Source organism: Phlebotomus argentipes, unplaced genomic scaffold, assembly GCF_947086385.1.
Source record: "Phlebotomus argentipes unplaced genomic scaffold, Phlebotomus argentipes genome assembly contig_15, whole genome shotgun sequence".
Taxonomy (NCBI): Eukaryota; Metazoa; Arthropoda; class Insecta; order Diptera; family Psychodidae; genus Phlebotomus; species Phlebotomus argentipes.
Window position 1 is genome coordinate 18421034 of NW_026776181.1, and position 12538 is coordinate 18433571.

Sequence of the window (12538 nt, forward strand, 5' to 3'; positions counted from 1 at the left end):
GATGAGGCATCAAAGGAAACTCCTTTGGCGAGAGCGTAAAGTGTGGCGATAAGGAAGGGAATTCCTCCTCAACCAAAGAGAGGGTAATTAACCCTTCGCCAAGAGCAGTGAAGAAAAGGCTTTTTAGAAAAGCAAAGAAATCTAAACACGCAGCACACAAATTATCGATTTTCTCTTCGCCTCCCTCGAAATTCAAACAAAACCAATTGATGACACATCACACTGTAAAAGGAGCGACAAACTCACATCCACAGGAGGGTTTGTGGGCAGGTCGAAGCACTCAAGATAGCGATCCTTTCAGATATTGACCCTCTCTCAGCGCGTCTCTCTTCTCCTTAAGAATCAATTTCCAGGGAAGTCTTTTGTGCTTGCCGCAAATGCCATTTGTGCAGAAGCGCAACCACCCACGAACAATTCTCTCCCGATTATTGTTATTTTCTCCACCACAAAAACCCAACACTTTTCGCCCAGAAATATACTTAAATGGCGAACACTGAACTCCCGGAGGAAAGTCGACTCCGCGTTGGAAAAAGATTAATGGACACACATACAGCAGAGGAGTGTGTTTGTCTTGTATTCGGAAAGCAAGGGCGGATCCTGGAAGAGAGTTTTATTGGATTTATCACGAGATACTTTTCACACGCAACACTTTATTATCGCACACAAAACACGCGGAAAATACACACTTGCAAAGCACTGCCAAAAAAGAGGTCAAAAGGTGGGAGAGAAAAGCGAAATTTTGGCCACTCAAGCAGCAGCAGCAGAAGAAAGGACTCGTGAATATTTTTGTGTCCTAATTGGATTTTCATAATATTTACACCGGCTCTTTTGGGAAAATTTTCCAGCGCACGCGCACTTCTCGCCTTCCGGGAGCGAAAGGGACGCAAAATGGCACATCGCAGGGCTGTACTGTGGCCAAAGGGGATGCTCAATGGCAGAGGAATAGTGCCGAGAGAGCTCCGCGGGAGGTATTTATGACTCAACTCACCTCGATGTTCTCTGTGTCGAAATATGAAAGGAATTGTCGTGTTAATTCGAACCAGCGCGTCTTGTAATTCACCGGCGTGAAGCGTTTCTTGTTCTGGGACCTCTTGGTCATCCGGCCACTCTTGATGATGTCGTACAGTCGCTCGCCCATCCTGACACTGCCCGCGGCCCCTCCGGATCCTGCACAATCGCCAAATTACTCCACCGCGACACACTTTGCCCAACTCTTTGGCACCTATTTGTTGATTTTTGCATTTTGACCCCTCGCCAGTCTCTGGGCGGCTTTCTCCGCTCAACCGGAAATGCCCAGAGAGCCACACAATCGCTCAGCGCGTTGTGGAAGACAGAAAAAAAGGGAGGCACGAAACAGCTCTCGACGCGATGCTGCTTCGCTGGCCTCCGGAGCGATAGAACACAAACAATCTACCACGGAAGTCTCGTCTGCAACACATCTCTAATCTATTTACAATTTCCCACACAACAAATGCTCCAGTTGGAGGCCAAAAAAGAAGCTGGGGAAGTTTTGTGCAATAAATAGATTTGAGTGTGTGTGATTTTTTGTGCTGGAGGCAAGACAAGTGTAAATAGAAATTAAACCCCGCAATACAATAACAAAAAAAAACAAGGAGTCGTGTAAAAATGCAAAGAAATCACAAGAAGCCCAAAGAAGACACAACCAAAATGCGAAAATAAACAAATAGATTTGCCACCAAAATAAAAGGCCAAAATAATGGGGTAAAGAAAGGTTGTTTTTTCGGCAATAGATACCCAAATTTAGTCAGGAACTCCTGCTGCCTTTTCGCCCACTTGGCACCGCTGCACGTGGATTCTCGCACTGGCACGTGAAAGTACACCATTCGATGAGGTACTTTTGGGTGTTTTTCACATTCTCATTGGTGATTTTCCATGAGAATTTTGAGAAAACACGCGAGGTATTTTATTCACGAAAACCCACACACGCCATCAATTTGACACTGCGCGGCGTGAAGTTGGTCGCGCTTTGTCGACCACTCCCGAAGCGCCAAATTGGCCGACATTTGAAAGCTCCAGAATGGGAAAATTCACAGAGGGAAATTCTTTTTCAGGATGCAGGAAAATTCCGAGGAATTCATGTATCAAGAGATCTATATTTGAGCTTAATATTCTTCGAACTTTGTAGCAAATACACGTACATTTACAAAACTCACTCTATTCTGCGCTTAAATACAACTTTCGATGGATTCTGATTGGAATCTGAAGATTACTGGGCTAAAAATGATCCAATCTAAGCTCATTGATACTAATCGGAATGATCCTTTGGCTGCGGCGTCTTCCGCCAGATGTTCGTGGCGTAGCGGAACCAGATGAGGAGCAAATCCTTGGCCATCTGCAGCCACGAGAACACCGGCGTCACCTTAGATCCCTCAATTTCCGTCCAATTCACCGCCACTTCCTCGATCTTCATGCCCAGCGACTGGGCGAGGAAGAGAATCTCCACGTCGAAAGCCCATCGCTCCACGTGCATCAGCCTGAAGAGAGTGGAAGCCGCTTGTCGGGTGAAGAGCTTGAATCCGCACTGAGTATCCTTGATGCCGCGCACGCCGAACACCCACACGAGCGTGTGGAAGCCGTACATGAGGAAGGTGCGGAAGGCGCTGCGCTGCGCGATGGATTCCTGCTCGAGATGAGCGCGAGATCCGATCACCACAGCGCTCTCTTCGCCGCTCCGCACGAGATTCTGCAGGCTCGCCTCCAGCTTCCCGTAGTCCGGGAAGTGCGTCGCTCCATCAGCGTCCGCGAAGAGGATGTACTTGCCGCGGGCGGACAGGACCCCCAGGCGAACTGCTCCTCCTTTGCCACGATTCTGGACCAGCGCCAAGACTCTCATGCAATCCGTTCCGTGCTCTTTGCTGTAACTCTGCGCCACGTCCACCGTTTTGTCCCTGCTTCCGTCGCTCACGACGATGATCTCAAAGCGGAAGGAAGGCTGCTCGCGCTGTCGCTCCCGAAGATACAGCAGAGCCTCGTCCAGCATCTTGCCCAAGCGCTCCTCCTCATTGTAAGCCGGCACAATGACACTCAAATCAACATCGCCGTTCCGGACTTCATCTGAATCTATCGAAGGGAAGTCAATATTCCTCTGCGTCTTTGCGTCCACATAGTACTTTTCATTCTTGTGCCGGAAGATCCTGGGATACGGAGTGGTCATGTACTTGAGGATGATGAAGAGCTGCGAGGAAAAGAATTCTGGTGATTGTAAACAAGGCGAATTACCCGGCCAAAACTCACCCCAATGAGGAATCCCACAGACAGGGCGGATCCCACGAATGCATAGAACTTTATGTACTCCACAACATCCATTTTTCACTTGTTTCATGCACTAAAAGATCATATTTTGAGCAGAAAAATGCCCAGAATTTGCGCTCTGCCACGTTCGTGATTTGACGTTTTGACGCGCGGCGCGTGTCAAAAACATCTGATCGAAATGTCGGCCAGTTCGATTCAAGCTGGAAAAAGCGCGCGACGTTGGAATAGGGCAATGAGGGGGCTTTGTGGAATAGTTTTTGGACTTTATTTCAAAGCTTATTTTAGAAAGATTTCAGAAATATTTGCGACACTTTCTCTGCAAAGTACACTTCCGCATCCGCACGCAGAATATTAAGCCTTCGGAACACGTCATCGCATGCCTGGAAAAAATTAGGGAAAAGGGTAATCTTGTGTTTTCCGGTTTTCCTGGGATTTTCTCACCTCCTCCAATGGCCATTGGATCCCTTGAAGCACACAACGTACTTGGCGGATGAAGTGGTGTCTGGGACCGCGCCTCCGTCCACCTCACAGCGATATCTCTTCCTCTTGGCCGTCGTGGCGGACGCCGCCACAGTGGGGCGTCTCGTGGTCACTCTGCTGGAGGACACCCTCATGGGCTTTGTCATCTGGGTGGGCACCTTCTGACTGATCGCATTCTGAGCCTGCAATCTAATCAGTGTGGCCAATTTCTGGGCTTTGATGGCCTCCTCCCGGACACGCTTTGCCTCCTCCAGAGCTTTCTGAGCTTCATACTGAAGCCTCTTATTCTCGCTGATTGTGAATCTGTTCTGTATGGCCAGCGGATTGCACGAGGAGAACGTCCTGGCGTCGCAGATTCTCGACTGCGGATTGAAGGCCGTGAAGGGTGGACAGGAGTAGGAGAGTAATCCTCCAGTCTTGGGATTGCAGACGAAGTATCGCGTGCAATCAGTGGCATTCGGCTGGCGAACACCCATTGAGCATGACAGGATCTCAACGCCGCTCTCCAGCGATCCGTCTGAGTTGCTGAGCAGCGGCAGGATTGTGTCCTTGTAGGTGTCGTAGGTGAAATAGTTGCCGCGCACGTTGATTATCTTGTTCTTCCCATTCTCCGCGTCCAAGAGCTGATTGGCCACCTGGACAAAGCCAGGCGGTGGTGTCTCTGAGGGCTTCTGCAGATCCGCCAGAGCCTCCAAGAGAGACTCCTTGCTCTCCATGTCTTCGCTCTCTTCTTCCATCTCTGCAAATTTGAGGAAAAAATGGTTCTACTTGAGAAATTCATGCAGAGAATTTGAGAAATTGAATACCTTCTTCGTCAGTCTCTTCGTCATCAGTTTGGCTCACTTCTGGCTCTCGCTGTTGGAAGTGTTTGTTATCATCGAACCAATTATGGTTCGTGAGTATCGCTTGATTACTTCCAGCGGTGCTCCCAAAGTTGTAATTAGCGGGCTGTGCTTGACCGCCTGGCCCAGATGCCAGCGATGCACCGTACAATTGATAGTGCGAAGTGGCTCCGAATGTGGGCGGCGTGAGATAGGACTGCTCCTGGGCGTGATAGATGCCACCCTGGGCGTCGAAGGGCGCCGCGGAGGGCGAGTCGACGGGGTAGTTGGAGTAGGAATAGGTCAGGGGCGGATAGGGCGGGTAGTAGTTGATGCCTGAGGTGTAGGAGAGCGGGAAGGACTCCACTTGAGGACTGTACTTCACCCCATAGCTGTCGATGTAGTAGTTGAGTTGTGGCGACGGAGTGCTGGAGATCGGCTCCTTGACAGTCACTGAGATGGCTTGGGGCTCGTCCTTCACCTTCGTCGTGTTCCTCTCCACCTTCTTGCGCTCTGACTGGACGGCGGATGTGGGATAGGGAATGGGGATTGTGTAGATCACAGGAGGAACAACTGGATGGTTGGTCGAGACGAGTTGCTTGGACAATTCCAGCACAGTCTTGAGGGTGTTCTCTGAGATGTAAGGCTCGGGCTTTTGCTGCGGATTGACAGTGTCCCTTGGCTTGGCCACGTTGAACAGGACAGCGCCTTCGGGACGATTGACGACAATTTGGGAGTTTGAATAACTGTCAGGACGGAAGGGAATCTGCGAGAGTCCTGCAGATTTCACATGAATTGTCGATCCATCGCCGCTAATCGGGTTTATCTTCTGCTTAATTCTTCCCATGAGCTGAGGATTCTGCACCATCTCGTGCTTCTGCAGCTGATTTTGCTGGGTGAGGATTTGCGACAGCGTGTCAGGATGTATTTTCCCATTTTCCGGCAGGACTAATTTGTTGGAACTGTTGTACGTGTTGGATTGATGGCGAATGTTGTGCAGGGCGAGGAAGGAGTTCAGATCGTCAGGATGGAGGACAGGAGTGTCTGGAGTTGTGTTGTTCTTGTGGAAATTGTCAATGAGCTGCGTGAGTCTCTGGAGATGCGTTGTGAGTTCGGAATTGGGATTTGTACTGATTGGCAGAGGAAATAATCCCACTTTCTCCTCAGCTATCTTGTCTGTGATGATTTCAGGATCACCATCACCACTGAACTCGTCCTCCTGACTGAAGTCCTGCAGCTGCGGCTGACTCTGAGATATTGTCACTTCACTGCCCTCATCATCATTCAATGCTCCCAATTGTTCACCCAAATATTCCAAATTATTCACTCCGTAAATGTTACTGTCGTCACTCGCGGCGGCACTCCGATCCCCCGGGAGTGTGCACTCCCAATCGTCACCCGGGAGGACGCACATCTTGAGGCTGGGCTCGTAAATGAGGCCAGTGTCACACTGATTGGGAATCCACACAATGTTTCCCGATGGCAATTGCACGCACCGAAAGTACTTATCACATCGCGTCAAATGGGCTCTCGTGGGCTCCGGACAGGACTTGGCGCTCGCCAAGGGTGTGAGGAGTGCCAGGAGACTTATGAGCACTTTAACACCTCTCATGGTCGATCTCACTTAACCCATATCCACAGCAGTGGTCCAGAGAGTAGCGGATGTGTGTGAGATGTTGTGTGCTCTTGCGACGCTTGGATATCCGACTGAAAGAGTTTTTGGTGAAAAGAGAGTATTTTAAAGTTTCGGTTGCAACTGGGAGGGAAGACGCGTCATGGCAGCAGCTCTATCAACCCAATTCCCCACTATATATTCATCACGTATTGACGCGCGCAGCGAGTACACGTTGAGGTAGGCTTTGAAAGCTTGTGGGAGCGGAGATTTACGCACATTAGTCAGAAGCGCGGTGAATAAATTTGTCAAAATGCTTAAAGTTTCCCATGAAATATCTATATAGATAGGAGGTCATTTATAAAAGAACTCAAAAATTTATTCATCGCCTTTTATATCGCCTTTTTCATTATAGTATTGGACTTTCACACTCGACGCAGTTGATATATTTATTGTATTTTGATTCATGCTTTCTGTGAAATTCGCGGGGAGGAAAAGAATGAGTTTTTGTTGTTGATCACCAGAGCTGTGACGTCTTCTTGGCTGTATGATAACAAACCCATCTTAAGAGCTCGTAGACTTTATGCGATGCACCTCTAATTTCTTGAGCTGCTGAAGATGGTAACAATATGACGATTTTTTGTGCAAAACAAACAGAACATCGCGCATCTGCATTTGAAGAAAAGTAGAAGAAGAAGATAGAAGCGTACGGAGGTGGATCGACTTCCAAATTAGCACCCTTGATCGCACGACGAACGATAAACCAGTGCTCATGAGCAATGTGGATCGCACAATTTATCAATTAACACCTCGTGGAGATGAGATTGTCAGGTCAGTGCGGACGGCGGAGCCCCATTCTTCCGCCTGTACTGGCGGGCAATTGTGAGAAAAGTCCATTCATCAAATTGGAGCAGTGCTTTTGTCTTGACACCGGACAATGTCCGCTGTTAATTGAGCAAATGAGGCGCGACGCGCGCGCTGAAAAACTGGAATTGAAATAGAATTATGTGGACAAGCAGTGGCAAAGTGTGACGAGATTTTGGCCGGACAGTTTGGCTGATGAATTGCAAAAGGAGCGAACGAGACATGTTTCCACAATACTGGGTCAGTGGGTTGACTCTGGTGGATGTGCTAACGCAAAGAACAAACAAATGGTAGTAATGAAGATATCATGGTTGGTTTATATTTGGCCAGAGGAGGAAAAGCTCATGGGATGACGGAGAATTGGACGTGTTGGTGACACTAAGAATATATGTAGCAAGTTCTTTAACATTGCCGCCTTACCAAATTGAGTGGAAAGAAAAAAACTTTCTCCACACCGTGGAATCTCTTCGTGTCTTCCATCACAGATCATCCCACTTTCAGAGAGAGACAACAAAAATATGAAGTCATTCATTAAGGAAGTCTCAATTTTCATATGCAGAAATAGCACGGAATCTTTTTATTCAAGAAAGACAAAAAGATATAGTATAATTTCTGAAAGCGACACTGATTTATATTTAGAGATTACACTCGACAAGAAGTGTTGGGAAAAGGCCTCGTTAATCACTCTCTTATTTAGCTTAATCACTCCACTCCTCCATGGTGTCCTCGCCCTCCAGAATGTCACTCTCCGAGCTGGCCAAGTGTCATCTGTGCGCCGGAATGCGACCCGGCAGATGGATTCCATTCACTGACCTCTGCCGCAGATTGTCCAGTTTTGCCGAGACGTTGGGAATGATGTGGGAGTGCGCAGAGATTGTGGTGCGATCGAGACACAGGCAGCACCACGTGTCGCAGCGGATGCAGAAGATGAAGCCGGCCGTTATCCAGAACACCAGCGCCGCCCAGGAGTGATCCAGTGTGGCCGTGAGCAGAACGCAGCTGAGGATCAGGGACAGAGTGGCTGTGAGGGAAGATACCTGGCCGTGCTGAAGATTGTGTCTCGGCAGGCAGAACAGCAGGATATTCGCAAAGAAGCCACCAGCAAGGCCAGATGAGAGGAAAATGACATCCTGATAAATTACACCGACGATCACTGAAGCAGTTCCACAGAGGATGCAGAGAATGCCAATGAGAGACGCCCTCCAGGACGTGATGGATGGGGTTTTCTGGTTCTTATCCATCGGTCCAGCCATGGAAACCTTCACTTTCTGCCGGTATTCATCCACAATGGCATCAATGTCAGTTGTACTGTCTTCCGACACTTGAGCTTGATCCCCTTCGTCACTCAGAATTGACGATTCGGCGTCTTCATTGCGCTCCGGATGCTCGAGACATCGAGGCGACGGAGGTTCGCCCAGCAGCAACCATTCCCTCTCCAATTCCTCATCCTGCGGCTTCTTCTGCAAGCGGGATTTCGTGACATTGGCGGCGACTGTGGAGGCTCTGCGGAAGCACCAGAGTCGCCTCGATGTGGACGCCGACGTGGGGAGGCTCTGAGGGGTTGGCTGAGTGGCTGATTGGAGTCTGGTGTAGGCCAACGATGATTCCGGATGCTGCACACACTTCGGACGATAGGGTGTGTAGAGGAGGAAAAGGGATCTGAATATCGATGCCATGAGATGACTTCCGGCCAAGATGTAGATCAAATTCTCCATGGGACAGGCAAAAGCGAGCATGGCACATAAACTTCCGCCGGTGAAGATTGCCAGGACTGGACTGCCGCTGTCGCGACTTTCGTATCCAATTTGCTTTGCCAAAATCTTCCACTCTGTCGTCGTGAGCTTCACGATGAGCGAATACATTTCCGGGAAGAGTTCCATCAGTGCTCCTGAACAGGCGAGAACCAGCAAGCACGCCATGGCCGGAATGACTTTAGTCAAGTCCACATAGGACAGTATTTTGAAGACTGGAACGGCCAGGAAGTCTCGCTCCGCGTTGAAGTGCACCAGAGTGGAGAGACAGGCGGCGGTGAGGACATTTGTGAAGGTCACCACGAGGATAATCAGCATTCCAGTCAAGCGATTGTACTTGGATTGACTCGGCATTTCGGCGGGAAAGGAGAAAGCGACCAGAGATGCTCCGATGAGGAGTCCTGGCAGTCCTTGAGAGAACCACGTGGGCTTGTGCCATTCGGATTCGTCTCCTTGCAGCCACGTGACGATGCCCAGTTGGCCAACAATGCCCAGCACGCCGGAGATCATGAGACAGCTGAAGATCTTGGTGTTCTCCAGGCCAAGCATAAACATCCCGGACACGAGGAACACCACAGAGACCCCGATGACATCTGGCCACGGCTCGTTGGGCGATGAATTCCTGCCTGAAAGGCACGATTATGTTAATTGGATTAGTGAGACGGTGTGCTAAAGTGTTTATTGGTCTGTTATCGATATTGTGTGGTTTGCTGTACGCAAGCCGGTGCATGGCTATTCATAAAGTTTGCCATTCACTGGCCTCTGGCGTGTTGATAACATGAGACTGTGCCGTGTGTTTACCGAGTGAATTTCATGAATGGCTGAGTCTCTGAATTGTAAGTTGTTCCACTTAAAAATAGATAGAAGAAGTGATCGAAAATCAATATGTGCTTCTTACCTAATATCCACATTCGAGCCATGCCACCAGTCATTGTATCCAAACAAGTGCTGAGCGTCCTTGCCAGGGCGGCACAAGACGCGAGGAGGGCGAGAATGTCCATCCAGAGGGTGAGGAAGAGCAGCAGAAAGTCACACTTGTGATTGCTCCTCAGATATCCGACATTTGTCGTCTTTTTGGTGGCACTTTGGCAAATAGCTGTGAGTGTGCATTTGTTGGCGGCAAGGACAACAGAGTGAGAGAGAGAGAGAGAAAATCAATGGGTCACACTTTCAGGATGAATGTCGAGGAACTTATATTCCCGCCTTGCTATTGATTTCACTCTGCATGCGAGAGCTTTTTTTCTGCATATATAATACCTGAAAATGTGGCCGAAAGTGCCGCCAGGAGGATGGCGAAGAGGGTTGTTGTGGCTCCAATCTCATTATAGACACTCTGATGGACGAGGATAATGGCCCCCAGAGCCCAGCGACTGCCCGTTCCGTAGGGAATTGCAGTGAAAATCCTGTGGTTGACAGAGAGTGAGCACGAAAAAGGCCACAAAAGATCATCTCATGTTTATTAATTGTCTCGCATTAGACTGTCTAATTGACTTTACCACAATCAGATTCACCCGTGGTCAAGCCTTTCACCCCTTTTCCTCCCCTTTCGCATTCCGAGGGTGGATTAGGGCGATGCCTAAGTGGCCCTGAGGGGCTTTCAAATTCCCAATTTTGCGTAATTGTGTGGGTGTTTGAGTCGAAAGTCTCTCCTATACTCACATTTTATGTTGAATTCACACGCAATTAGATGGAAAAACACCCTTTGACTATCTGCCAATGGCCAGTAGAAGTGCGTCCAGTTTCTCACTCGTGCTGAATGAATGGCGAATGTCGTGGGAAAATTGTGTCTTCACATCACTTTTTTGCAAATTATACACACACTAATGATATTCACAGGGGTTCCCAATCGATTCTTGCAAGCATTGTTGACGCGCGAATCTGTTGAATTCTTTCTTGGGGACGTTTCACCATCGACTGAACTCGTTAGCCGTGGCCTGGGTTGCCTTTATGCAGGCGACACGAATTGAGAATGAGTGTGGAGCTTGCGCTCTGCAGGCTTTCAGCACCACATGGCACTGTGTTCTCACTCTGGGGTTCCCCAGAGGGGCTCCTCAGTGCACGACAAACACCCTGGGTTTGCGTGCCACTGATTTGGTTATTCCGTTGCCAAATATTAGGTCTGGAAATCCTTTATCCCATCGCGGAAATAACATGAGAATAGGAATACGATGGCCAAGGGGCAGATATTATGGTCGGAAGTGGTGTACAGCTTTAGAGGAAGTCTTAGAAATTGTAAGTGAAAGAATATTTGCCATATTTGCACTGAAAAAGCCGCTGTTTAAACAAATTGAGGTATTTTCTAAATTATTCAGCTTTAAAAAATCGATTATTTTGTTTTTTATAGGTTATATGATTGATCAAAAACAGATTCTCGTTAATAATAATCGTTAATAATCCTCAAAATCATCAAATTCGTATTTAAACTGGGAATATTTGTCTTTTTCTTGGCAGAAAGTTGAGCATTTCTGTTCAAACGAACTTTATATTGGTTGAGATAAAGCTTAAAAATCAATCATAACCTCAAAAATATTATTAAAATATCGCAGATCATTTCTTTTCTTTGTTCAAGCTCAAATTCTAGTAGAAACATTGAAATATTTACCAAATTTTAAAATTTCCTGGTTGAGAAGGAATAAAATTGGACGAAAAATGATTTTTTAACTGGTTTCATAACCTCACAATTTAGTCAGAATTTTGCTAAACATTTTACAAAGCCAAAGTTCATTCAGGACATTCAATCTTTACAATGGTTGTCCCTTGACGGAGAGCAAAAACCGACGAAAAGACGTTAATTCACTAGACGTGTCTCATTGTTATTTCATATGAAGAACAATATCTGGAACATTGTGACAACAGTGTATGTACATTTAATTGAGAGGTGGAGAAAAGGCGGGTGTGAAGATGCTGGCGCAGGAAGAATCATTTGTAAAATCTTCTCGGGATGAAGCCAGCGTGTGTGAGGACGTTGTAGATTTCATGTCTGGGAATCTTATCGGCTTCTCTCTCGTACACCTGTGCAAGGATAATTGGCGTGTCATTATTGATTTGATTGGGATTGTTTTATTTGTATTTACCGGCTCTTCTCCGTGTTCCAGCCAACTGCTGACCGCCAAAGCGGCGGCCACTCTTGGTGTCCTGAGGAAGTGATTTCGCAGATGATCAGGCAGCAGATTCTCCTCCTGTTCGATGTTCAAGACAGCTGGATGGGGAATTTGTGCACACGTGATGGAGATGCAGATGAAGATGGTCAGAGTGTAAACGGTGAATTTGTGCCTAATGAGAGAAAAGAAGATAACATCTGCAATTTACATGCTAATGATACCAAAAGTCATTTGAATTGATTCAGTGATTATGTGGGTGACTTGATGTGATAGAATTGCACCATCGCCAATTTTTCTGTTTGGTTTTGATGTCACGTGAGACGGGAAAGCATTTTGCGTGATGGCATTCACTTTCGGTTTTTGTTGCTTTTGCAATTCCTCAAACGTGATCATTTTGCCATGGTCCAGTAATAACTAGCTATGCTCGCTGATAATACATAGGCGACGGTGAGGAGATGAAATTCCATCTTACAGTTGCAACTTTGTCGTTCTTTTTTTGCCATGAGATCATAGCAATTTAAGAGTCAATTGCATTGCGCGCATCACGAAGTTCATCATTGGGTAACACCAGCAGTTGTGGATGCATGGCAAAAAAGGGGTGGAAGAAGAGGCGGGAATGGACACACACAGAGTGTG

At 47.6% G+C, this 12538-nt stretch overlaps 5 protein-coding genes across 5 annotated transcripts in view; all 5 read right to left on the reverse strand.

Annotated features, from left to right (window-relative positions):
• LOC132263362 (tyrosine-protein kinase Btk29A) overlaps positions 1–1959 on the reverse strand; it is a 33538-nt gene extending 31579 nt beyond the window's left edge. The window contains exons 1-2 of the mRNA XM_059763086.1: positions 1756–1959; positions 989–1167 (exon numbers count right to left, since the gene is read on the reverse strand). Coding sequence (XP_059619069.1) covers positions 989–1138 — 150 coding nt within the window. The 5' untranslated portion in view covers positions 1139–1167; positions 1756–1959. The remainder of the gene's footprint in view (positions 1–988; positions 1168–1755) is intronic.
• Positions 1960–2094: 135 nt separating this feature from the next.
• LOC132261901 (dolichyl-phosphate beta-glucosyltransferase) lies at positions 2095–3421 on the reverse strand. The gene is made up of 2 exons (XM_059760931.1): positions 3256–3421; positions 2095–3196 (listed from the first exon to the last, which is right to left on the reverse strand). Exons 1-2 carry the CDS (start codon positions 3325–3327, stop codon positions 2267–2269), a joined length of 1002 nt encoding a protein of 333 aa, XP_059616914.1. The 5' UTR covers positions 3328–3421; the 3' UTR covers positions 2095–2266.
• A 115-nt stretch (positions 3422–3536) lies between these two features.
• On the reverse strand, positions 3537–6186 carry LOC132262537 (uncharacterized). The gene is made up of 3 exons (XM_059761816.1): positions 4560–6186; positions 3715–4492; positions 3537–3653 (listed from the first exon to the last, which is right to left on the reverse strand). The coding sequence occupies exons 1-3, from the start codon at positions 6184–6186 to the stop codon at positions 3566–3568; spliced, it is 2493 nt and encodes an 830-aa protein (XP_059617799.1). The 3' UTR covers positions 3537–3565.
• A 1435-nt stretch (positions 6187–7621) lies between these two features.
• Positions 7622–10695, reverse strand: LOC132261988 (probable cationic amino acid transporter). The gene is made up of 4 exons (XM_059761078.1): positions 10461–10695; positions 10059–10204; positions 9700–9897; positions 7622–9427 (listed from the first exon to the last, which is right to left on the reverse strand). Coding segments are annotated over exons 1-4 (1959 nt in total). The 5' UTR covers positions 10463–10695; the 3' UTR covers positions 7622–7814.
• Positions 10696–11615: 920 nt separating this feature from the next.
• On the reverse strand, positions 11616–12295 carry LOC132262539 (uncharacterized). The gene is made up of 3 exons (XM_059761817.1): positions 12225–12295; positions 11876–12074; positions 11616–11813 (listed from the first exon to the last, which is right to left on the reverse strand). Exons 1-3 carry the CDS (start codon positions 12293–12295, stop codon positions 11721–11723), a joined length of 363 nt encoding a protein of 120 aa, XP_059617800.1. The 3' UTR covers positions 11616–11720.
• Positions 12296–12538: the final 243 nt, after the last annotated feature.